Source organism: Haemaphysalis longicornis, unplaced genomic scaffold, assembly GCF_048455015.1.
Source record: "Haemaphysalis longicornis isolate Haplotype H1 unplaced genomic scaffold, Haemaphysalis longicornis Haplotype H1 scaffold_155, whole genome shotgun sequence".
NCBI classification, from domain to species: domain Eukaryota; kingdom Metazoa; phylum Arthropoda; class Arachnida; order Ixodida; family Ixodidae; genus Haemaphysalis; species Haemaphysalis longicornis.
In genome coordinates, this window is record NW_027526262.1 from 274,506 (window position 1) to 301,059 (window position 26,554).

A 26,554-nucleotide genomic window follows, 5' to 3' on the forward strand; every position below is an offset into this window, starting at 1 on the left:
TGTAATATGTCGCTCAAATGTATACCCAGACTCATCTTATCAACTATTTCTTTCGCAGTTAACATGACTAAAAAGCAAATGGGGAAAGAAATGCCTTGCAAAGACTTTCACAATTACGTCTGCGGAGATTGGAAAGGCGAGCTCGAACTGAATGAGACCCACTTAAAGAAGAAAGCAGTACGCACACTTGCAAGTAAGTTAACATGTTTCTTATAACACGGAGATCCCTCCACCTCCATCGGGTGGCATAAAAGCCAGAATTTTGTCGTTTTGGGCTCATTGGCATCATTCGTGCGCCCCCCCCCCCCATGCAGCAGAACTTAGGAACAAATTGGATGCAGAGCAACAGCAATGAAAACGTTAGAAGCAAACTTGGAACAGTACCCTCTCAGCATTTTTCAAGGGATGCGAGCCTCTGTCGCGTAAAAAGTAATCACTAGGGGTGATCAAATGCTTGTGTCATTTCAAATGAAGGTAAATGCTGTGTATGGTATATATAGCAGTAGCTGTTTCCCCGAACGTCCCATGGTGCACCACTGGTATTATAAATACATAGGTATATATATATATATATATATATATATATATATATATATATATATATATATATATATATATATATATATATATATATATATATATATATTGTCACGGAAATAAGAAGAGAAGTATCGGTCCAATCTCCAGAGAAGACGAAGACCCAGCTGTGCGGTCTCCCTCATGGCCTACATCGTGTATATAGTGTAAATACATCACTCGCATCTTCCATGGTTCATTTACTGCGTCCTGCCGTCACGTAACATGTCGCCGCATCTGTACATATCCGACGACAATACGCGATGAGAGAAAAAGTGGAAAAGTCCTTGCCGCCACGGATGAGAATGATGGTCCCGACCTCGGTGCATCAATGCCCGCCGACACGGTGAAACAACGTCCAAAGGCCTCGGAGATGCGCCAGAGTTCTGGGCAGGGGAACGGCGTCGTCTTCTATGTAGGTCGCGGCTGGTCACGTCGGTTTATCTCGGCAGGTCATAGGCTGGGGACACGGGGCTGGGGAATGGTGCGTCCATGGCTCACAGGGGCTGGGGCGGGCCGACGCAATCCAAGAGCCTTTCAGCGATGTTCAAGTAGCCGAGACGAAGCGAAGCGGGGGCCAGGATGAGGATCAACACCGCAACCTTCCCCAAAACATGTTACGTGACGGCAGGAAGCAAGAAATGAACCATGGAAGATGCGAGTGATGTATTTACACTACGTATAAACCGGATTATAGGTCGACCCGGTATATAGGTCGACCCCCTACCTTGAGGTGGGAAAAGTTGACAAAAAAAATTCCCCCGCATTTCCCCGAGGGGGAGAATGTGAAAGTGCGAATGCACGGTTGTCGGCCCGCTTGCGGCGCTTGCGCTCGGCCCCCGCAGCCCACCGCCTCGCCGCCTTCTCTTCCATCTCTTCCATCGGGTTTGTAGTATCACGTGTACACCACGCAGTTATCAAGCCGCTATAACGCCGCTGAGTCGCCAACGCACGCCGCTGACGACGTAGTTTGAATGCGTTAAAGATATAAGGCGCGTCACTAACGCTGATATCACGTCGCGTCCGTGGCTTGGTCGGTAGAGCGTCGCGCTGCGGCCGCAAAGTCCGCGGATCGAAACCTGGCGCCGGATGCTGTTTCTTTATAGAGGAGCACTGCGGACGCCGACGTCGCCGCCGCCGCCGACGCCGGCGGTGGATGGTTTGGGGTCGCTTATAAAGTGCCTTAAAAAAATAATTCGGCACAGAAGCGCACTCACAATGACTATATTTATTTTCGACGCCAGTCCGTCACTGCCACTCACTATGCCTGCCGAAGTCACTCGTCCGAGCTCTCAGAGTCGTCCAAGGATGACTGCTTCGCACTGTCATCTTCCATGCCATCAGGCGCGTTGCTGATGGAGCACTTCCTGAACGCTCGTGTAACCATGTCGTCGGGCAGCGACTCCCCAGAGAAGGACACCCAGCCTGACACAGTCGCAACCAGCCCGTATAGGTCTTTTTGTTCTCGCCGGCTATCCACTCATTGTACAGTTCGCGGAGCCCGTCCGCGCATGGCCTCCGGAGCTATCGTGAGCGAAGTTCCCGGACGAAGTTCCCGGACGAAGTCCGCCACTTTGTTCTCCAACTCGGGGTGCACCGCTTGACATCCACGGAACGATCGGTTTCGGGGGTTGCACGCGCACAGCTTAGCTTTCTGGCTCCGCCAGTACCGCACACTTTTCTCCGAAACGCCTAACTAGAGCTAGCCTAACTGGCGTTGCGCCGCCATATTCCCATTCTGCTCGGTGACTCAATCGCCGTCAGCTTAAACGCCGCAGTGAACTGGCGTCAACTGCCGCCACTCATCTCGGAACAGAGGCGTACAGAAAGGTACGCACGCACGCACAATAAACGAGTAAAAGACGAAAATATAGAGAAAAGCGAAATCAAATAAAAGCCTGATAATGCGAGAGTGCAGTCCGACACGAATGGCGATGTCGACGGACTGCGCTTGCACATTGTTGCCAGACAACGATTTACATTCTGCCAATGACCGCTATATAAGACGAGGGGTGACTTTTGTGCCGATTTTTTTTGGAAAAAACTCGACCTATATTCCGGTTTATACGGTATATACACGATGTCGGCCATGAGGGAGACCGCACAGCGGGGTCTTCGTCTTCTCCTCTGGAGATTGGACCGATACTTCTCTTCTTATTTCCGTGACAATATATATATATATATATATATATATATATATATATATATATATATATATATATATATATATTTATATATATATATATATATATATATATATATATATATATATATATATATATATTGTTACGTGCGTAACCAGCAACAGAGAGCAGACGCCAATCGTCTGGGGCCGGTGTGCGCCGTTCTGGCGTGTCTCCATCATCCTCATCCTCGTCATGGACATCACAAGCATGATCATCACCGCCTAAGCCGCGAAGAAGACGAGAACGTGCCCCTTCGTGAGCGCGTGCTCTTGGTGTGACTGCTACCAGGCATCAGGCACAAGTTTCCCGAAATAAACCCTCTTTTCTCTCTCCTACTGGCCTTCATCAATTGTTGCGCCGTGACACTGGTCGAGGTGCGGGGTACCGGAGCGTATGATGCCCAGGTCACCCTCTGAAAGCCCTGAGCGACCTCCCAGCGTCTGCACGCCCGTACATCGCTGCAGCCACCGCAAGCTAGGCCTACCTCCAGAACACGGCCTCCTGCTTGACACCGCACCAAGGCGCCAGGTTTCTGAACCAGAGGTAATGGCTCAAGCATCGCTGCCGCCTCAGCTGACGCTTCAGCAGGCCCGTACTCCCAGCAGCTTTTACGGAACCGATTCCGAGGACGTAGATGACTGGCTTGACCAATTCGAGCGCGTCGCCAATTTCAACAAGTGGACACCTGCACAAAAGCTTGAGAATGTCTACTACTCGCTAGAAGACGCGGCGCGGATGTGGTTTGAAAATCGCGAACGAAAGTTAGAGACATGGGACGACTTCCGCCGGAAAGTGCGCGACAGCTTCGCCAGCAGTGACCGTCGAGACCGTGCGCAAAGCCTTCTGGAAATACGGATACAAAAGCCAAATGAAAGCGTCGTGATGTTTGTCGAGGACATGGCCCGTCTGTTCCGGCGCGCGGATCCCGATATGTCCGAGCCCAAAAAGCTTCGGTATCTGATGCACGGCGTCAAAGAACAGCTCTTCGCAGGCCTTGTGCGCAACCCACCGCGTACTGTGCAAGAATTTATTAAGGAGGCAACTGCCATTCAGCGAGCTGTGCAGGAGCGGTGCCGCCAGTATGCCCGAACGTCGATCAAAACTCCGAGCCCGTCCGTGGCATCACTGTCCACCTCTATGGGCGACAACAACCTGCGCGAACTTGTCCGCTCGGTTGTTCGTGAGGAGTTGGCAAAGTGCGGAATAGGAATAGCACCTTCGCAGCCAGCTGTCATCTCAGTGCGGCAAGAAATTCGCCAAGATATTTCTGCTCCTGGGCCCCTTCGTCAAGCAATTTCCGCTCCTGAGCCCCGAACCCAGCTTATGCCTCAAATGGATTACGCGACTGCTCTCCGCTGTCACATGCCCACACCGCCGACCGCGGCGACTATGCCACCCCCGACGTACTCCCGACCGCAACCTCCTGGCTCTTGGCCACAAAGGGAATTCCAGCCTTGTCCGCAAATCCACAAGACCGACGTATGGCGCACCGAGGTCCACCAGCCATTGTGCTATCACTGTGGCGAGCCAGGGCATGTTTATCGACGTTGCCCCTACCGCGAGATCGGGCTACCAGGATTCCCACCGACCGCCCGCCGTCCTCGTTTTGGCGAACGGCCAGGCGCCATTTCTGAGTTCCTCGCCACGCGTCAGTCTTCCGAGGAGAGTCGTCCGTCACGTTCGCCGTCGCCAGCCCGCTATGCTTCGCCCACCCGTCGCGATTACAGAGGCCCCCCGACGAGGCGGTCTCCATGTCCGCGGCGGGGAAACTAAAGGGAGCAACCTTGGGAGGCAAGGTTGCTAGCGGCGGAAGCACTGAAGACCTCCCAGTACCATCGACGGCTGACGATGTTACGGCGGCAAACAAGGACGTCGACGCTATCATGAGTGCCGATCTTTCAGTCGCCATCAACGGACGCGAGGTAACGGCACTTGGGGACACTGGAGCAAGCTATTCAATAGTGAGCCAACAGCTCGTGGACCGACTAAGAAAAGTGAAGACACCATGGGACGGACCCCAAATTCGAACGGCCGGCGGCCACTTGATGACACCCGTGGGTACATGCACCGGCACAGTTAGAATAGGGGACAGTGATTACGTCGCGACCTTCGTAATCCTTCCCCAGTGCTGTAAGGACATGATCCTGGGGATGGACTTCCTTCAGGAGCACGATGCTATGATAAACATCCGCGAACAGTTCGTCAGTTTTTCGAGGAAGGAGACCACCCCGGAAGGTCATGAACAACGCATACCTCTGCGCACCATCGGCGACACTAGCGTACCCCCACGGTCATGCGTGCTTATTCGCGTTAAGCGCGACGACCTCTCCAGTGGCGATGGAATCGCGGAAGCTATCGGCCCGCTTCTACTTCAGCATGGAATCGCTATCGCTCGGGGATTGGTCACCATTACGCGCGGTGTTACAGAGGTTCTGCTCACGAATTTCTCGAACGAGCGTCGGGAAATCGCCGAAGGAACTACCGTGGCAGTATTTGAGGACGTCCCCGACACGACGGATTGCTTTGTGCTTCAGACCGACCCGACTCCCAAGGCGACGAGCAAGCTTTCATTTGACGTTAACCCGCGCTTACCGCAAACAAAGCGAGAAAAGCTCTTGGGACTGTTGCATAGCTTCACCGACTGTTTCTCGTCAACGTCACGCGTCCGACAAACTCCGCTCACAAAACCCCGCATCATCATGGACGAATCTGAGCGCCCCGTTTACCAACATCCCTACCGCGTGTCACCAAAGGAGCGCGACGCGATACGGCGGTTGGTGCAAGAGATGCTCGCTGATGACGTCATTCAGCCTTCGAAAAGCCCCTGGGCGTCGCCAGTCGTTCTGGTGAAAAAAAAAAAAAAGATGGCACCTTGCGAATCTGCGTCGACTATCGCAAACTCAATCAGGTGACGAAAAAGGACGTATATCCGTTGCCTCGGATAAATGACTCCCTTGACCGCCTGCGTGGCCACGCTCATTACTCTTCGCCCATGGATTTGAAGAGCGGTTATTGGCAGATAGAGGTCGACGAGCGTGATCGTGAGAAGACCGCATTCGTAACTCCCGATGGGCTGTACGAGTTTAAGGTTCTTCCTTTTGGCTTGTGCTCCGCACCCGCAACTTTTCAGCGTATGATGGACACTGTTCTATCTGGCCTGAAGTGGCAAACGTGCCTTGTGTACCTAGATGATTTGTGTACCTAGATTTTGTTTGACTATAAACAAACATCCGACGAAGGGGCACAGACCCTCGTCAAGCCCAATCCTTTGAGGCTTTTTGTCTGTGCTCTGGACATCTGTAACAAGTCTGATGTCGAATAAAGATTCAAAGATTCAAAGATTCAAAGATGTCGTCGTATTCTCAAATACATTCGAGGAACACCTAGAGCGACTGTCATCCGTCCTCCAGGCCATACAAACCGCTTCGCTCACACCCAAGCCGGAAAAGTGTCATTTCGGCTATGAGGAGCTGCTCTTTCTCGGCCACGTCGTTAGCAGTGCTGGAATTCGCGCCGACCCTGACAAGCTTTCAGCTGTTTCTAGTTTCCAAACACCTACTGACAAAAAGTCCGTCCGGCGTTTCCTGGGCCTCTGCTCATACTATCGGCGATTCATTGCCAATTTCGTCCACATTGCAGCCCCTCTCACGCGCCTTACTCGCAATGACGTCACTTTTGTCTGGTCCGCTGAACAGCAAGAAGCTTTCGAGCAGCTACGGCGTTGCCTGCAGACCCCACCTGTTTTAGGCCACTTCGACGAGGAGGCCGCCACTATGGTGCCCACTGATGCCAGCAATGTGGGGCTAGGCGCTGTCCTTGTCCAATGGCAAGATGGTGCCGAACGAGCCATTGCCTACGCAAGCCGAACGCTGTCACAGGCGGAAAAAAATTACTAGGCCACCGAAAAGGAGTCCTTAGCAGTTCTGTGGGCCGTCCTAAAATTTCGACCGTACCTGTACCTGTATGGCCGTGCGTTCAAAGTTGTAAGCGACCATCACTCACTGTGCTGGCTTACAAACCTGAGAAACCCGTCTGGCCGCTTGGAACGGTGGAGCCTCAGACTCCAAGAGTTTAATATGACCGTAGTATACAAATCTGGTAAGTGACATTCAGATGCCGACTGCCTCTCGAGAGCGCCGGTCGGTAACGCGCCCGCTGATGACGATGACGTCGACGATGGACCATTGATTGGAGTCCTCAGTGCGGCTACCATTTCGGAACAGCAGCACGAAGACCAAGAACTGCTACCAGTGATCGACTTCTTGCAAGGCAACGCCAACAGGCCGCCTAAGTCTTTTATTAGAGGTCTGCCAACATTCTGCCTTCGCAGCGGCGTGTTATACAAACAAAACTTCGCCCCGAATGGCCGGCGTCACCTCCTCGTCGTTCCGTCACCCTTACGAAACGACATCTTGCAGGCTTGTCATGATGAGCCGTCCGCTGGCCACCTTGGTTACGCACGCACGCTTGCAAGAATCAAGAAGGCGTATTACTGGCCCAAGCTCTCGGCGAACGTGAGGCAGTACGTCCGAACTTGTCGCGACTGCCAGAGACGCAAGGCGCAGCCCGGCAGACCAGCCGGATTTCTCCAACCAATTCAAATTCCCCAAGTGCCGTTCCAGCAAGTGGGAATGTACCTGCTGGGCCCCTTTCCCACCTCTACAGCGGGAAACAGGTGGATAGCAGTCGCCACTGACTACCTGACCATGTACGCAGAAACAAAAGCTCTTCCAAAGGCCACCGCGCTTGAAGTGGCACAGTTTTTCCTCACTAGGATAGTTCTCCGACATGGGGCTCACAAAGTTGTTATTACGGACCGTGGAACCGCATTTACCGCGAAACTTTTGCACGAATTACTCACACTCAGCGGCACGTCTCAACGGAAAGCCAGTGCGTACAACCCTTAGACGAACGGTTTGACGGAACGGCTCAACAAAACCATCGCCGACATGCTCAGCATGTACGCTGATGTTGAACACCGGACCTGGGATGCAGTCCTCCCCTACATCACGTTTGCGTACAATACGGCCCAGCAGGAAACGACTCGAATGACACCGTTCTCCCTCCTCTACGGCAGAGAAGCTACAACAATGCTCGACGCCATGCTGCTTCACGACATCACCGACGAATATGACATCTCCTCCCAGCAATTCATACAACGCGCTGAGGAAGCCCGGCAGCTTGCCCGCCTCCGCATCACCGAACACCAGCACCTGGACGGCTCCCGCTACGACCTTCGCCGCCGTCACGCGGCATTTGCACCGGTTGACCTTGTTTGGGTTTGGATACCCGTTCGACGTCGGAGGTTACCGACGAAGCTTCTGCGCAATTATTTCGGGCCGTACAAGGTGCTTCGCCAACTTGGCGAAGTAACTTACGAGGTGGTACCCGAGAATTCTGGCGTCGCCGGTCGTCGTCGATGACGACCAGAGACGGTCCATGTAGTGCCTTTGAAACCGTATGTTTCGCGCTAAGCCGACTTCACGACCATTCTGGCTTCGAACCCTGTCGGCAGTGATCTTCAGCATCGGGACGATGCTACTCCGGGAGGGGGATAGTGTTACGTGTGTAACCAGCAAAAGAGCGCAGACGCCAATCGTCCGGAGCCGGTGTGCGCCGTTCTGGCGTGTATCCATCATCCTCATCCTCACCATGGAAATCACAAGCATGATCATCACCGCCTAAGCCGCGAAGAAGACGAGAACGTGCCCCTTCGTGAGCGCGTGTTCTTGTTGTGACCGCTGCCAGGCATCAGGCACAAGTTTCCCGAAATACACCCTCTTTTTTTCTCCTACTGGCCTTCATCAATTGTTGCGCCGTGTATATATATATATATATATATATATATATATATATATATATATATATATATATATATATATATATATATATATTGTGAGCATTGGGGGTGTACTGTTGTGATATTTATGCGTGGAAGCGACATGACCATTGTTATATCCAGTGTGGAACACGGCGGGTCAATCCCTCTGTTCCTTCTACCCATCCAAACCCATCGCCACTGTCATCTGTGTATAACCATCATCATCCCCCGGACAGTTCCGTCTTTCGGTGGCCTGTGCTCGGGAGCCTAATTAAAAGTGGTCCTTCAGCACCTCGGAGCTCCGTCTCTCAAGTGGTGGAGGGTGCGCTCGATTCCTCCGTTTACCTCCCTCGGTTGCACCGCTGGAGCTTCGGTCAGGTCGTCGACTGCCGGAGGCAGACATCCCCATGCAGCAGGAAAGCAGCCGTGGTGCTTCCAACGCAGGAGCTCTTGCTCAGCCTGCCTTCACTATCACCACTCCCCAGCGTGATCCTCCGGACTTCGCTGGCCTACGGGGCGATGATGTGGAAGAATGGCTCGACCACTTCAATCGAGTGAGTTCGTACAACCGGTGGGATGACACGTTCAAACTCCGTATAGTTGCTTTTTCCCTAACCGAAGTAGCGAAGACGTGGTTCTTCAACAATCGGGACACCTTCGATGATTGGTCAGGTTTCACCCAAGAGTTACGCAAGGTATTTCGTACATCGTCTGGTCGCTTGGCAGCCAAGAAGAAACTTGACGCTCGGGTGCAGCACGCGGAGGAGACATATGCTTCCTACATTGAGGATGTCCTTGCGCTGTGCCGTCGAGTTGATAAAGATATGCCCGAAACGGACAAGGTGCGGCACATCATTAAAGGGGTCTCCTCTTTTGCTTTCAACGCTATGGCGATCCAAAATCCCGCTACCGTTGCCGATGTGCGAAGCATTTGTCAGCGCCTTGACCAACTTCACGCTATCCGACTCCAACCCGATCCCTGGAGCATCGGCTCTTCGGGGAGTACAGAGCTGCGTTCTTTGATTCGGGCCATCATTCGCGAAGAGTTACAGCAGCGCGATGCACCCTGCCATCACAGCAATCCGGTCAATGACGTCCACGCACAAGGGCTGCGTGACATAATTAGAGAGGAGCTCGCAGCTGTGACAACCGTTCCGCAGCCCAGCCAGTCTGCTTTACTTCACGTGCCTACATACTCGGAAGCTGCTTCAAGGCAACCTGTGTCCACAGAGCACATTGCACCTCCAACTTCTCACGGCCATTTGACCGCCATTTCTACGCCTTCCGCTCCACCGTTTTTTCGTTCAACGTGGCGAGCACCGCGTCCTATATATGACCGGCCTGTCTGCTACTACTGCGGCATCCGGGGGCACATTTCTCGATTTTGCCGTCGACGGCAGCAAGACGAGAGGCGCGGCTACGCCCCTTACGAGCGGGACTACTACAGCTACTCTCCTCGTCAGCATGCGTATTCATCATCTCCTCGCCGCCGATCACCGCCTCCTGACACCAGAGACCTTCCGCGGGACTCCCGGCCCTCTCGCCGTCGTTCCCCTTCGCCCTTCCAGCGCGCTTTGTCTCCTCTTCGTCCCGTTTCCAATACTTCCAACCAGCACCAGGAAAACTAGATGCTGCAGTTTTTGGAGGTAAAACTGCATCACCTGGAACGTCCACAAGTCCTCCCGAACTTCCGTCTAATATGTTGTCTGTCTTCGTCGAAGGAATTCAAGTGGAAGCGTTAGTTGATACCGGAGCAAGTATTTCTGTAATTCATGCTGATTTGTGTTCACGTCTTCGCAAGGTAAAGACTCCGTATACTGGTCATTGCTTACGTGGAGCTAATGGGAATGACATCACACCTTTGGGATATTGTACCATGCGTGTTTTAATCGGAGAAGTCCGCCATCACATTCAGTGTGCTGTTCTGTTTCCCTGTGCCCATAAACTCATCCTTGGTTGGGACTTTCTTTCTTCTGCCTCGGCTGTTATCTCCTGCCGTCAACCAACTATCCACATCGCCGATACCCAACAACCAAATTATCAGGACGCACCACGGCAAACACTAAAATTGAATGCCGATCACGTTTTGGCGGCCGGTTGCGAAGAGATTCTGTCGGTCACATCAGACGAAATTGTCGACGGCGACGTGGTTGCAATTCCGTGCAGTCGACTTTTGCCGCAAGGCATTGCCATTGCCACCTGCCTTGTTCGATTCGTGTGTGGGTCCGCAGCCTTGGTTGCCCGTAACACCACACACTTACCAATACTACTGTCACATGGAACTACTATAGCTTCAGTGGCCGACAGCCGCCCTGCAGTAGTCGTTTCCTCTTTCCAGCGTTCTTCAAACAAGCCCGCGTCTGCTTCGCCTGGTGATTTGTCAATTCTCGCGGCCACTCTCAGTCCCGACCTAACGCCAAACCAGACCAAATTATTGCTTGATCTTCTGTCCAAGCACCGGGCTTCGTTTGACGTGCATTCGCCTGGCCTCACACAGACCACTGCCACAGAGCATCGAATTCAAACAGATGGTTCGGCTGTGATCCGTCGCAGACCGTATCGTGTCTCCTCGTCTGAGCGGAAGATAATTGAAGATAATGTGGCCGATATGCTAAAGCGCAAAGTCATTCGCCCATCTACACGTTCATGGTCATCGCCCGTTGTGCTGGTCGAGAAAAAAGACGGCTCTGTGCGTTTCTGCGTCGATTATCGGGCGCTTAATAAGATTACGCGAAAGGACGTATATCCTATGCCCCGCATAGACGACGCTTTAGATTGTTTACAGGGGGCTGAGTACTTCTCCAGCTTGGATCTTCGATCGGGGTACTGGCAAATCCCGATGCACGAAGCGGACAAAGAAAAGACAGCATTTACCACCCCAGATGGCCTTTATGAATTTAATGTGATGCCGTTCGGCCTTTGTAATGCCCCGGCTACATTCGAACGCATGATGGACACTGTGCTTCGTGGCCTCAAATGGAAAACGTGTCTATGTTATCTAGACGACGTGGTAATCTTTTCGTCCACATTTTCGCAGCATCTCGAGCGCCTTGATCAGGTGCTAACTTGCCTTTCTAATGCCGGCCTGCAAATGAATACTAAAAAGTGTCATTTCGCTAGTAAGAGCATCAAAGTGCTGGGACATGTGGTTTCCAAGGATGGAATACGCCCGGACCCGGATAAGACTTCTGCCGTTATCGGTTTTCCTCGGCCATTACAACAGAAAGATTTGCGAAGCTTTCTTGGTCTAGCATCATACTTCCGGCGTTTCATTTGCAATTTTGCAACGCTCGCTTCCCCTCTGCACAAGCTTTTACGAGCCAACGTGCCCTTCGTCTGGACGAACGAGTGCCAGGAAGCTTTTCAAGCCCTCAAAGACGCCCTTACGTACGATCCCGTCCTGCGCCATTTTGACGAGACAGCACCCACTTTACTGCACACTGACGCCAGCGGCTGCGGCATTGGTTCTGTTCTCCTGCAGCAAGACGCTCATCATCGTGAAAGGGTGGTCGCGTACGCCAGTCGCGCCTTGACACCAGCAGAGCAGAACTACAGTATCACCGAGCAAGAATGCCTCGCAGTTGTTTGGTCAATTCAGAAGTTTCGTCCCTACCTATACGGCCGTCATTTTACCATCGTCACAGACCACCATGCCCTCTGCTGGCTATCGACAATGAAGAATTTGTCTGGGCGCCTAGGCCGTTGGGTGCTGCGTCTGCAACAGTACGACTTCACCATCACGTACAAATCCGGCAAAAAGCATCTGGATGCCGACGCACTGTCGCGGTGCCCCCTATCCTTCTCGTCGCAGCCGGCCGCGTCGCAAGCCTCCTCCGACTCCAGTCAGCCGTGTTTACCCATGGCCCCCCTCAACCACGCTTCCGTACCCGACTCTACCGAACTGCAAACGCTACAGCGCGCAGACTCTTATTGTCGCATTTTAATCGACCGCCTTGATGGATCCATCCAGCCACCCAATAGCCGCTTGCGACGTCAACTTCATCTATTTCGGATCATTAATGGAGTTCTCTGCCGCGCAAACCACCACCCTGCCGGCTATGAATGGGTTCCTGTTGTTCCCCGTCAACTCCGCCGACTCATACTCGAGGCGCTTCACGATGATGCCACTTCTGGACATCTCGGGTTTCAGAAGACGTATGATCGCGTTCGCAGTCGATTTTTCTGGCCCGGCCTCTCTACCAGTGTCGCACAATACGTGGCCTCTTGTGATTCGTGCCAGCACCGCAAGCGATCGACGTCACCCCCCGCCGGTTTGCTTCAACCAGTTCCATGCCCCTACGCTCCGTTTGAAGCCGTAGGCATAGACTTGTACGGGCCCCTACCTCCAACAACCGATGGTTTCCGCTGGATTGTGACAGCTGTGGATCATTTGACCCGCTACGCTGAGACCGCTCCCCTTAAATGTGGTAGTGCTCAAGAAGTCGCTGACTTTGTATTACGCAGTATCATCTTGCGACATGGCGCACCTCGGGTCCTGCTGAGTGACCGTGGCAAGACATTTCTTTCCCACGTCCTTGCGGAAGTCCTTCAGGCTGCCGACACCGTCCATAAAACGACTTCTAGTTACCATCCCCAGACGAACGGGCTCACCGAGCGTTTCCACCGCACTCTGTCCGACATGATCTCAATGTACGTCAGGCCGGACCACCGCAACTGGGACATCATCCTACCTTTCGTGACGTTCGCATATAATTCAGCTGTCCAGCGCACCACCGGTTACTCGCCCTTCTTTCTTGTTTACGGCCGTCCCCCCTCTTTTGCTCTGGACACCACCTTTTTCTCGGCTCCGATCCCCGCCATTTCGCCTTTTCACGATCAGTTCACCCAACGGATCGCTCACTGTCGACGTGTGGCCAGAGACCGCACCGAATCCAGCCAGCAAGAACGGAAGGCCCGGTACGACTCATCACACCGCTCCGTTCAATTCTCCAAAGGAGACGAAGTTCTTCTTTGGACCCCTGTTCGTACTCCAGGACTCTGCGAAAAGTTTCTTCACCGCTACCTGGGCCCCTACGTTATAATCGAGCAGACCTCACCAGTTAATTATCGCGTTTCTCCAGTGGACGCTTCACAGGACCGTCGGCGCCGTGGAACTGAAATAGTGCACGTTTCACGGTTAAAACCGTTCACCCGTCGCCAGCTCTAACCCCGTACGGCCAGGCGGCCGCCTTCAGCAGCGGGGGGAAATGTGTGAGCATTGGGGGTGTACTGTTGTGATATTTATGCGTGGAAGCGACATGACCATTGTTATATCCAGTGTGGAACACGGCGGGTCAATCCCTCTGTTCCTTCTACCCATCCAAACCCATCGCCACTGTCATCTGTGTATAACCATCATCATCCCCCGGACAGTTCCGTCTTTCGGTGGCCTGTGCTCGGGAGCCTAATTAAAAGTGGTCCTTCAGCACCTCGGAGCTCCGTCTCTCAATATATATATATATATATATATATATATATATATATATATATATATATATATATATATATATATATATATATATATATATATATATATATATATATATAATATATAATATATAGTTAGGAAATAAGGGGCTCGTTGAGGAAATACAGAAAGATACGTCGGCAGTCTACAACGCTAAAGGAGGCATAGGGGTGTTGTTAGGCTCTTTTTTACTATGGTTAATGAAGTTCACATTTTTTCAATATAAGAAAGAAAGAAAGAAAAACACGCGCCCAGAGTTGGGACCAAACCCACGCCTTTCGATTAGATCTCGAATGCCTTACCAATTCGGCTTTCTGGGCGACTGTGTTCTCCTTCACTTTCCGGGGTATTTATATTTAGTAGAACGGTATCTAACGCTTGAGGGTGGTAGCCAGCGCCCCTCTGACTACACTGGGAGAAGGGGACCTTCTTTTACAACCCCCGGGGCGTGACTCGAATGTCTACAGCCTGTTATGAGCGGGTAACTGGCGGGAAGCCCTCTTATGCTACCTTGGCATCAAGGCTGCCAGAACCGAGACCCTCGCTAGGCTTTGGCAGAATAATATAGTTAGGAAATGAGGGGCTCGTTGAGGAAATACAGAAAGATAGGTCGGCAGTCTACAACGCCAAAGGAGGCATAGGGGTGTTGTTAGGCTCTTTTTTACTATGGTTAATGAAGTTAGCATTTTTTTAAATATAAGGAAGAAAGAAAGAAAGAAAGAAAGAAAGAAAGAAAGAAAGAAAGAAAAACACGCGCCCAGAGAAGGGAGAAGGGAGAACGGTCCTGAGTTCAGGGCTGAGAGAAGATTTACGCTCGGGCACATAGTTGATGATGGACAACTGTCGAGCAACTTCCTCGCGCACAAACTGCTGGATCCCTTGAAACAAGGTACCGTCGCCGTCATCAGTGGCCAAGCTGGACACGCTGGACACAAACTGATTTTCTGCGAGGGGTCGCCGAGTCAGGGCCCTCTGCTTCCGCAACTCGTCGTAACTCTGGCAAATGGTAACGACCTCGGCTAAAGTTTGGGGGTTTTTCGTCTGCAACATATAGAAGGCATCGTCGTCTATGCCATTCAGGATGTGTTAGATGAGGAGCATCTCTTGCTCGGGGGGATGTCACTTGTCCGTGCCCCGTCCGCAGCGCCTCTGATGATGATTGTGGCAGGATGCCCCTAGGGATTGGCCAACCAAAAAATCCATCACGAGATAGCTTCGCGTTCAACCACCGTCGTCATCTTCCCGTAAGGGAAGCGCTGAAGAAGAAGGAGAAGAAGACAAAGCTGCTAAGAGGAGGGCGTGTACGTTGCTCTCAGCCGGTGCACCAATGTCAACAACCTTTACCTCACCAACGCGAAGATGCGAAGCATCTCTTGCTCGGGGGCATGTCACTTGTCCGTGCCCCGTCCGCAGCGCTTCAGATGATGATTGTGGCAGGATGCCACTAGGGATTGGCCAACCAAAGAATCTATCACGAGATAGCTTCGCGTTCAACCACCGTCGTCATCTTCCCGTAGGGGAACCGCTGAAGAAGAAGAAGGGGAAGAAGACAAAGAGAGAGAGAGAGAGAGAGAGAGAGAGAGAGAGAGAGAGAGAGAGAGAGAAAGAGAGAGAGAGAGAACTTTAGTTTTGTCCAGTTGTTTGTAAGGAGTCCTCCTTGCTAAACGGCGGTCAGCAGCCCTTGGGCCCAGACAAAGCTGCAAAGAGGAGGGCGTGTACGTTGCTACTCCATCACGAGATAGCTTCGCGTTCAACCACCGTCTTCATCTTCCCGTAGGGGAACCGATGAAGAAGAAGAAGGAGAACAAGACAAAGCTGCGAAGAGGAGGGTGTGTACGTTGCTCTAAGCCGGTGCACCAACGTCAACAACCTTTACCTCACCAACACTGATGGAGACTACCAATTCTGCCACAGAGACGACAACATCGACAAGAACACAATTGACGAGTTTCGGCGCCTCGAGAACCACCGCCTACTCACTGTCACACAACAGTACTTGCGTACCTTTGCCACCGGTGTGGACCCGGACGCGGAATTCCCTCTGGCGCCACTAAACCCCAGATCACTCAACATAACGGCAACACAATGGAACCACACGGAACCCCCATGATGCTTCGCATTCTCATCAGGATTCCCCACGGGAAGATGGTGTAATTTCTTTTTATCCTTTCTGGTTCGGGCATGGCACTGTCAACCTTTTGGCACAGAGTGCCGACATCCTCAATGTAAGAAGTGAAGTTTTCACCCCTTTGCTGTGCCCGCTCATGCAAACGCTGTTCCGCCAGGAGTTTTCCGACGAGCAGCGGGGCGGCCGAATGCTTTTTTTAAGTCCTCTTTAAACTCAGGCCACGTTTTAAGAACTGCCGCGTGATTCCAGAAACATCGCTCTGCGAGCCCAGTCAGGGAAAATTCGACGTTATTCAGCCTGAGGCGGTCGTCTCAGTGGTTATGGGTACTCGTTCTTTCAAAAGTAGCAAGCCAGTCCTCTGCGTCTTGCTCGTCGGTACCATTGAATGAGGGAGGGTCCCGCTCACGAATTGCACCCGCGCAGACGATGGGTGTTGGTATAGGCCGGGGGTCATCGTTGCGAGACATTCTGGGAGGGTCAAGTGTCCGAGTGCGGAGTTCTAGCGTAAGAGAACGAGCATCGTTGCACCTCCACCAAAACTATAAGAAGGTTTTCAGGCTTTATTATTCAGCAGCACCAGCAGCAGCAGTAGCACCGAAGCACCAAGTCGCGCTGTCCAGTAAATCGAGACGGAGAGCCAACGAGACGAGACTTCTTCGTCCCAGCGATGGCGATGTGACTTCCCCGAGTTGGTGCCTCGTCCATGTGTGGCCTCTGTCACATACCTACTCATGGCGAATGGTCAGTGCTGTCCACGCTCCTCCATTATTTGAATGAGTATGGTGCTGGCGACGGTCTTCCTTACAATACATACATACATATGCTGGACGCGCTTGTGAAGGCAACAGTATAACTAACGTTTTGACAGGGGTCCGATATTCGTCAGAGTAAAGGTTGCACATATTTTGCATATATCATCATCATCATCATCATCATCCTGTGTACGCCCACAGCATGGAAAAGCCCCTCCCACAGATCTCCAATTATCCCGGTCCTGAGTCGTCCTCAAGTTAAGTTGAACCCTTTTGGTGAGCCTCCAAGTTTCTGCTCCCGTAGGTGAGTACCGGTCAGATGCAGCTGTCATACACTGTGTTCTTCAGGGTCAATGGTAGGCTGCCATTCATTTTCTGAGAATGCCTGCCGAATGCATGTATATATATTCATATAGTTTACACAAATTACACACGTACACACACATACACACACACACACACGCACGCACACACACACACACGCACGCACGCACGCACACACAACACAGACGCACGCGCACGCACGCACGGACGCGCCCGCACACACACACACACACACACACACACACACACACACACACACACACACACACACACACACACACACACACACACACACACACACACACACACAGGGTGGTACGACGATAATTTGAACTTAAAGCTTTTTTCTGAGGGAACCGCCGCTCTGTTCGCGCTCAAACTTCACACGGAGTTCGCATTTTGTGGTCTGTTTTGTTTGACTCATTGAACAACGACGGTACTAACGACGGCACCTACCTGTTTATTCTGAAAATGCGTAAAGACGATTTTCGCCTGTGGGAAAATGGCGGCCGATTTGAACGTGCGATCCAGTGCAAGCTGATCTTGGAACGGCGGCGCCACCTGGGGTATGCAGAGCGAAACGGACTATGGGGATTCATACTCCTTCCACGGTAGGAAGGAGCCAAATGGGGTAGCAGACGATCAGAAAATCAGAGTTACTTCGAAAAGCTCGGCAGAAAATATAAAAGCAGTTTTTCTGACCTCATTTGGCTCCTTCCACGGTAGGAAGGAGCCAAGTGAGGTAGCAGACGAACAGGAAATGTGAAAGTAGTTGAGGAAACAAATTATTGGCAACGACGAACCACGGCAATATGTTATTGTGATTGGTATCAGCTGTTATGCAGCTATTTGTGATCATCGGAAAAATAGGTACCAGAGCTTTTCGATGTAGGCAGTTGCGAAACTCCGCCTCAAAATACGGCGAGCACCTGGACCCATCCCTGCTTTGGATTGTGAGTATGGTGGTGCCACCGTGGCCACCGCACGCACTAGCCAAAACAGAAGCTAATTATTAAAACTGAGAATTTAACGTTAAATTTTTTTTTGAGGGTGCATAATTTTTTATTTCTGTACTTCCCTGAGTTACATAATGCTTTCTTAACTGCGGTTTTTTGCGGCGATTGTTTCTGCGTCCGGCAACTGCCTCGACTGATTAACGCTTTTGCGGGCACCTTTAACACGAAATTGGCAGTTGTCGCTCTGCCTATATCACACTGTATGCCAAAAATATTCCAGTAGCTGATCAAGTGGCTCCAAATAATCCTTTCAAGCTTGGGCAAAGCCATTGAAGCGAATTTCTAACTCTTATTTTGCCGCCGCAAGACCGCAGATGAGGCGCAGCAGACGACAAGGCGCAGGCGACAACGCATCTCGCTATTGTGCCTAGAATATTCTAGGCACTATAATTTCGCTGACCACACGGTAGCATTTTTTACTACTCTTGGTTCGAATGCATATAAAACACTTTCGTGGTTGAACACGTTGAGCTCTTTCGGCACAACAAATTTACGTAAGCACCCGAAAAGCATTTTTCGCCCCGGTAGTCGAGCGGAAAACCACGTTGTATACTTAATTTTGTCACCAGCAGATGGCGCCACTGCACGGAAAATCCAAAACAGTGGACCAATCGTAGGGCCACTTTTTGATGCATTGGGCGTATGGAGAGTTTCGCAACTCCTAAATCAATTAACTCTTCTGAGAACGAGATATTTGAGCCTGAATGCTCACTTTTATACCTCATTTTGCTCCTTCCTACCGTGAATCCCCATCGTTCGTTTCGCTCTGCATACACCATTTCGCGCCGCCGTTCCAAGATCAGCTTGCACTGGCTTGCACGTCCAAATTGGCCGCCATTTCCCACAGGCTAAAATCGTTTTTATTCATTTTCAGAATAAACAGCTAAGTACGGTCGTTGTTCCCGGTGTTTTTAACCGGCAGCCCTCGCGTTCATTTAGTTAGGAACGCTCGTTGTGTTGGTTTTTACGACAGCAAGCGAAAAAAGCGGCCACGCAAGAAAAAATGGCGTGTTAAAAATTCTGCAGAAAGCCTCCAGCCACACAAGAAAAAAAAAACGTGTTCGAAATGACGCAAAACAGCTCCAGCATACGAGTTCGAAGCAAGTACTAAAAGAACAGAACTCCCGCTGGCGCAGTTTCAGACAGGGGGCGCGCGAGCTCTGCGAAGACGGGAAATTTGAATGGCATATTAATCAAGAGAAGAGTGAGACAGGGCGGCGAAGAGAGTGATGGGTGGTAGCCGTGAGCGGATAACGGCGCCACCACCCGTTATGGCGAATCACTGCTCTGCACTTCCGACAGCTTTCACATTGAGTGGAAGACCTTTAATTTTTTTCGTACCTTTTGCAATATGTAGGTACTCTATGTACGGTAGGTAGTGCAGCTGAAGCTCTTTGATACCTTACATACCAAGAAGTACAAATTCATCTTGCAGGACATGGACGCTGAAGCCGTGCTAGGCCAGTTACTTTAGCTTGCTATGCTGAACGAAAATGTTAGACTTGTCAGAGTCCACAACAGCCTGTCCAGAAAAGCAGAATGACATTGACAGGCTACGAGGCATAAACCTAGGAAAATATTTGGCAGCTCCGTGTACTGAAGCTACAACAATACATATCTCGTCTGAAGAGGGCTCCCTCTCGGATCCGAAGTCACCGCCCACGGGCATCCTGCCGCCACTACATATGCATATTCGGCCACAAGCGCCATCAACTCTGCATTGCTCTTTGTCCTCACATCCGACCTGGCGTTGCCTATATGTACATCCTAAATAAGACCTTTTTCCAGGGCTTCATATTTCGCGTAATGTACACTAATGTAGTCTCCCGGCCAATTTTGCCCGTCCTATGGTGCGGGAAAGCCCTAACACTGCACCCACCTTTTCTAACCCGACCCTTTCCGCCGAGCAGTGGGAAAGACTGTTGCAGACACGCAGGTTAAATTAATCTGATCCCCCATGCTAGGATGGCTGCCCAGGCTCATGGCTACCTATCCTGAGGGGGCTTCACCCACAAGAATTACGACTCCAAGACCTGTTCGTCTGCTCAATAAACATTTTTTTCCTCATTTTTCTCTTCCTTATGAGAACAATATCATCAGACCACACTATCGACGTGGCGTCGTAGGTGCCGCTTGTCTTGTGGTATCTAGTTAGTTGATTACGTTTCTTGTCAATGGCTATTACACACCATCTCTCAAGAATTCGACTTGTCAAAATCAAACCGTTACCATCAGCGTCCAGGTAAATCGTCTTATGCGTTACGGCCGGGGTCGGCAACCTTTTGAGATGGAAGGCCGAGCTGCTTGAAGCCGATACGGTGGGGTCCGGACGGCAAATCCGGGGAACGGGGGATTTCTTGGACCTGCGGAAAGAAAGGAAGTGGCGACCTTATCTGGCTAAGTGTGAAGATGGGGTACAGTTTCAACTGAAAGACATCTTTTTTTGTTCCTGCCTAACCTCATTTGACGTCAAAACTGCCATGTCGGCCTTCGGTTAGGAAGGGAAAAGGGGAGTTAAGGGGTGGAGGGTTCTGGCGTCGTTCCGGGGCCGCATAATACTGCCCAGTGGGCCGCAGGTTGCCGACCCCTACATTAGGGTAAATTTTACTTGCACGCAGCCTATTCTCTAGGATGTGTACATTGCTGACCAAGTTCTTTTTCTGCAGATATTTTAGAAAAAGCCGTGGCGCCAGCGGAGGAAATGTTCAGTGCCACAGATAAACTGATTCAAGCTTTTCAATCATGCACGATGAATGGTGAGCACACCTATTTGCCCCTACCAACTTTATATTGAAGTTTATGTAAGCCTGAATGCTCACTTTCATTTTCTACAAGGAGCGGCAATTGCTGATCTATTGCGTGAGATTACAAGTGAGATAAAAAGCACGGCATATATCTTATGCCCCTGAAATCTAATTTGCATTGGAAATAATATTGTAATGACGAAAAGCGTTCTGCGTTGCATAGAGCTTTTTAAATCGTTCATTTGAAATGCTGTAATTAACAGCTGACACCGGCCATGAAAGCCCGTAAAAACAAAGACGATTGTGAACAGGCCTCCCGTAAGGGAGCCGAAACGTCTTTTTTTTACGAACTTTCAAGGTTTGTGTCAATTTTTAATTATCATGTTTTGTCCCAACCAGACGGGCTTCCGTCGTACTCTTCTTGTACTTCAATGCAGGCCGCAGGAATGAAACGCTGATAATGTCAATCGAAAGAGTCATCAAGCAGTACAACTTCACTCAATGGCCAATAATTGAATCTGGACAGAAGCCTTCCCCGATCTCAAGCGAAGCTTATATGGATGTGCTCAAGAAAACCGGGCCTCGCCCCGTGTTCTCCTACTCAATATCCGACGAAAGCAGCGATGCAGTAATCACGGCAAGTCATTTTGATATTTCAGGTCATAATAGTCTCAGCATTTTTTCTCGAATTAACATCGGGGCGCTTGTTTTGCAGATGACCAAACCTTGGGAGTTTAACGTGTTCGAAGATCAGGAATTAACCTCACCTGATTCACGCTCTGACCCCCTTATTGATACAGAGGGAGAGCCAGGGTCCACCCCTATTACTTACGAAGATTACAGCGAAACATTAAAGAAAGAGGAAGATGCCTACAGAACATTCATAATCAAAGCAATACGCTTACTAAATGAATCTGTCAGCGAGAAAGATGCGGCTGAAGTTGTTGAAAGCATTGTTAGAATTGAAAAGATGCTTGCAAAAGTAAGTACACATATATTTTTTATTTACTCAGGTAGTTTATTGTATTGCTCTTGAAAGAACCAGAAAGCGATTGAAAACATGTGCATGCTTCGTATAAACTCAGGTGACAAATGAAAGCTGCCACTTGTTCGATTCCTTACGAACTCAGCATTGCCAAGACATCCCGACGCACGTAGCCGCAGATCACTGCTGATCTGTGGCTACGTTGTTATTAGTTGTTATTTTCGTCGCCTGACAAGTGACTGTAAAAAGCGTGGAAATTTCAAGAACTGTCTACCATGCCTTAGCATTCTTGTACCACTTCTTAGTTAAAGAAACTTTTCGTTTTCTTGGTGGCATCTGCGTTAATTGTAATTTCCTTTTGTGTTTGAGTTCATCGTGTGAGGGCGCTGCTTAGATATACGTTTGAATTTTATTGGTCCATTTCAACTTTATTTATCGGAAGACATGGCAGTGAAGCCTCCCGTACTTTCCACTTTATAATTCGGATCGGAAAATGTTCATGCGCAGCAGAAGGAGGGGACGACGTGGGTGTGCAATAGACCGCCGAGAGGCGTAACGTCACGCTTTGGGGTCTAACGTCATGAATAGGTACCCGTCGTTCAAGGTACAGCTGCTATGGCGTTTCTTGGGAATGCAGTAAGGCTTAACTTGAAGGTTGCCTAATGTTAGGGCTAAACATTGTACGTTAGGCCTAACGTCATGTTTGAGTTACAATGCGGTCGAGCGGGATCCACCGGAAGAAAAAGTACTCATTGTACTCCTTGCAAGTCACGCTATGTCTTACACATGCAAGTGAAACACATGTGCTGCTATTCGAGGGACATAATCCGGAAATATTGCTGAAGCTCAGTCCTAACACATGCATTCTAAGACATATTTTGCCTCAATTTCCTGCTGATCACTGCGCCGAGAATGATTTAACTTATTATTGAATATAACTAAAAACTGGCCATCTAAAACCAATAAAGTGACGCCGATCCGTCGGGTTACGGCAACGAGCTGTGAGGCGAGTTAAAATGAGTGTTCTCCAAATCAAAGGGCATAACATTGGCCACGTGGGATACTGTCGTGACCTATATGACAGTAAACCCTCGTTATGACGAAGCTCTTCGAGGCAGGAAACTGGCTTCGTTATAGGCGATATTTCGTTAGAATCGGAGACAATTTGCACTATGGCGTACAATGGGGGATAATAAAGTGAGACATCGAGTCAAGCAACTTCGTTATATCGGGGATTTATTTAAATACCTACGAAGTCTATTTGCGCTAATTTAAATTAATTGGAATGGCTTGTTCTCTGTTTTTTGTCCCCCAATATGACGGCTTTTATCTGACTCTTATTAATTCTCACAGTGTCACCAGTGCAATGTGTCCGACTCCTCGCGATGCTTGACTTTGTCTTACTTTCCGTTCTCTTACGCCGTAAATCCCGTCATTCCGTTGTCCACCGCAACACATTATAAAGGAGTACCTCATGCGATTTGTTCAACTCAAGCAACTTTATACAATTCGCTCCTCTTGCGTAGTCATCACACAGCAAAAGATAGTGTATCATAATGCTGAATCATACGGCTGTGGGTTGATTGCCCGGCCAGCGGTGTCTGGTGCACCGTCCTGCCTTGAGCAGCCATAACCGGCCTCGGGGAAGTTCATAATTCTACACTTTATGGTGTGTAATGAATTTGTTATACTAAAATTACACAGTGAGGAAAAGGTATTTACCGGCAAATATCTAAAATTTTAATCACTGTGTAATATGTAAATACGCAGTTGTACTGAGTTGTTTTAGACACAGTGCCTGATTATGACTGCGAGAACCAAAATTTAAGGAATGCTATTGCTTTGTGTTTCAGTTGGCCAACGACGCAAGCAAGGACGAAGAACAAAGAGTAAACATTTCACAGTTGAATGCCCTCGTAGGAGATGGAGTAAGTGAATCGTGCACTCTTTCGTGCTTGATGCAGTCAACGGCTCCTGCAGTGCTTTTTCCTTTGTTCAGACGCTAGAAAAGTGTAAGTGTAAATACGATAGACATGAGCATTTGTTTCTTCTCGCTGCACGCATTTCCAAAATTTACATTTCGGGCTACATTTTCCCCCGTGCAAGAGAGAGAGACAATGCCTTTAACGAAAGCTGAAGAGGTCAGCCCCACTAACCTTAGGAGGCTTGCTACTCCAGATGGGATGAATACAGTGAAGTGACAGCGGAAAATAGAGAGAAAAAGAAAAGGAAAAAAAGAAAGGGGAGGGGGAGGGGAATTGCACACATGTATAAAATGTATATGCTCAGAGGGTTCACAGAGCCTCTTCTAGCCCTGTTTCCGCAAGAAAAGTAAGCAGAATTTTTGTACCCGGCACTGCCTCATCACGATTTCGCCAGGGTCCAAGGAAGGGCGCAATATTAATATTCATACGTAGACAAATTACGTAAAATAAATGTTGCTTTGTGGGCGCCCTCCAATTTCCATTTCGCAAAAAATGTCATTTAGCGTGATAACGTTACTTTTGCTCTGCAGTGGCTGTTTTTAAAGACGATAGTTTTTCTTGGGCTGCGTAAACGCAGAGATTTTGGCCTGTCTGTATGTTTGTCTGTCTATCTGTGACTCCATTCAGCCACCCGGCCAGAGCGAAACACAATCTGCGAAATAGTCTTACATACTCACTGACAAATCTAATTGTCTAAGTCCGGTGTCAATGCTCATACTTGTCAACATTGTTGAACAAGAACAGGAAATTACGCAAATATAAGACGGAAAATTAATACATAAGTGATATTTATAGTGTTTCTTTGTAAAATTGGAATTTATAGATGCTTGATTTTTCCGAAATGAAATACATCTACTGCAGAAAAAAAAATTGCTGTGTCACCTGCTGTGCCCGCGCCACTATACCTTTATTGGCTTAATTTTAAGAAATCAAGCGGCCACAGTTACGAAAGGTTCCACTAGATACGTTCCACGTTCTGCTTGGAACGCACGTGGAGTAGGGCAACGTGGTTCTATAAACATTGAAGTAGAGCGCCCCGATTCACGCGCATCTCCGCCGTACGGCAGCGCTGGCATCGAGGAACCCGGCCTGGAGCAGTGGAATTCGGTAAATTTTAATTGACTTGAGGAAACCTTTTGCGTGTTTACCTCGGGAGGAGCGCGAATGAAGAGGAACAGCATAAGAGGTGAGCGGGAAAGCGAAGGGAGGCATATAACAAATGTCGACAAAGACTTTCGTCCATTGTCGACATTTGCAACGAAAGGAACAGATACGGGGTCAATGTTTCACGTCTCTGTTGTGTACTCCAGTTTATTACCGTCGAAATTTTTCGTTTAAAAGTTGATATAATTATAAATAATCACCATGAGTTCTGACGAGGAGAAAACTAATAAGTTGACCGCATGCACATGCATATTATATACAAAAGTAATGAAGTCACTAGATGGAAGCATGCCCTCTTTCCTGCGGGTTAGAAACAGCCCGGCTACCGTGACGAAGAGCAGGATGCATTAAAATACAGACAAATGAGGCATCAAAAATGGTTCTGTGTAGAGCACCAGATTCGTTACCCACTGGTTGTGGGCTCAGTTTTAACCGGTGGTGAGTGAACGTATCTTCTAATTATCTGCTTCATTTATAATTAGTTCTGTTTTATCACGAAGAAAAACAGAACAAACAAAAGACGAAACCTTCGAAATCTCTTTCAGTGCTGTCATTATGAACTATTGGCGTTCCCTTGTATATGCGCAACATACATTTGTAAATGGTAAAGACGTTTGTTGTCGCATGCATCGTGATAGCGTTAGAGTTTCGTTATACTACGCCAATTTTTCAACATTTGCATGACCTAATCAAGCAGACGCGACTTTCCTTGGTTTCTTTTTTGCAGTTTTCAATGGCCCCGATTCTCCAAAGGGATTTTGAAGGCTTAAATATTGATATCAACGAAACAACGGAAGTGGTTGTCCGGTATATTGAGTATTATAAGACGGCAGTGAACTTCATGAGATGCACCCCCATGTAAGTGGGAAAACAACGAACCCGAACTTGATATAAGAAATATAGGGCATACTTGTGCTTCCAAGTGAACAGAGGAGTAAGCCGAAAAATATAATACGAGCGAAAGATATGGTGCGCTCATATAGGCGACCCTATAGTTTTGAATGGGGCTTCTGGATTACTTTCACGAGTCAGAAGCCCTACATAAATAGTATTCGCCGTACTAGACGTGAGCCCCTATGGGAAAAAAAGGGCGATCTAAAACGAATTCCTTTCTTTTGGATTATCCGGTGCATGGGTTATTGAATTGTTTTGCTACCAAACGTAGGCGAATAATGAAAGAATTGGATTGAATCGAATTAATTTTTATCACAACTTGTACAGGTGTTATACAACAGCTGTGAGGGGAAAGTGGGATAAAAGTTGCTTTACGGCAGCTTTACACAGCCCCACCCACTTATAACAAAAAATAACAACATAACAAAACAAAGGCAGTAGACCACATATATGCACTTAACAAATTTTGCTGCACGTATAAACACAAAATCAACATATTAACTCCACTAGAT

The 26,554-nt window shown here is 49.4% G+C and overlaps 1 protein-coding gene and 1 long non-coding RNA gene across 2 annotated transcripts in view; both read left to right on the forward strand.

Annotated features, from left to right (window-relative positions):
- The window catches only part of LOC144166010 (uncharacterized), a 34,080-nt gene extending 12,435 nt beyond the window's left edge, over window positions 1-21,645 (forward strand). Inside the window, exons 4-6 of the long non-coding RNA XR_013321549.1 lie at window positions 59-193; window positions 20,937-21,026; window positions 21,452-21,645. This is a non-coding gene — a long non-coding RNA (uncharacterized LOC144166010). The remainder of the gene's footprint in view (window positions 1-58; window positions 194-20,936; window positions 21,027-21,451) is intronic.
- A 101-nt stretch (window positions 21,646-21,746) lies between these two features.
- LOC144166011 (phosphate-regulating neutral endopeptidase PHEX-like) overlaps window positions 21,747-26,554 on the forward strand; it is a 110,509-nt gene continuing 105,701 nt past the window's right edge. The window contains exons 1-3 of the mRNA XM_077695679.1: window positions 21,747-21,996; window positions 23,853-23,927; window positions 25,876-26,006. Of these exons, the coding sequence (XP_077551805.1) occupies window positions 21,985-21,996; window positions 23,853-23,927; window positions 25,876-26,006 (218 nt within the window). The 5' untranslated portion in view covers window positions 21,747-21,984. The remainder of the gene's footprint in view (window positions 21,997-23,852; window positions 23,928-25,875; window positions 26,007-26,554) is intronic.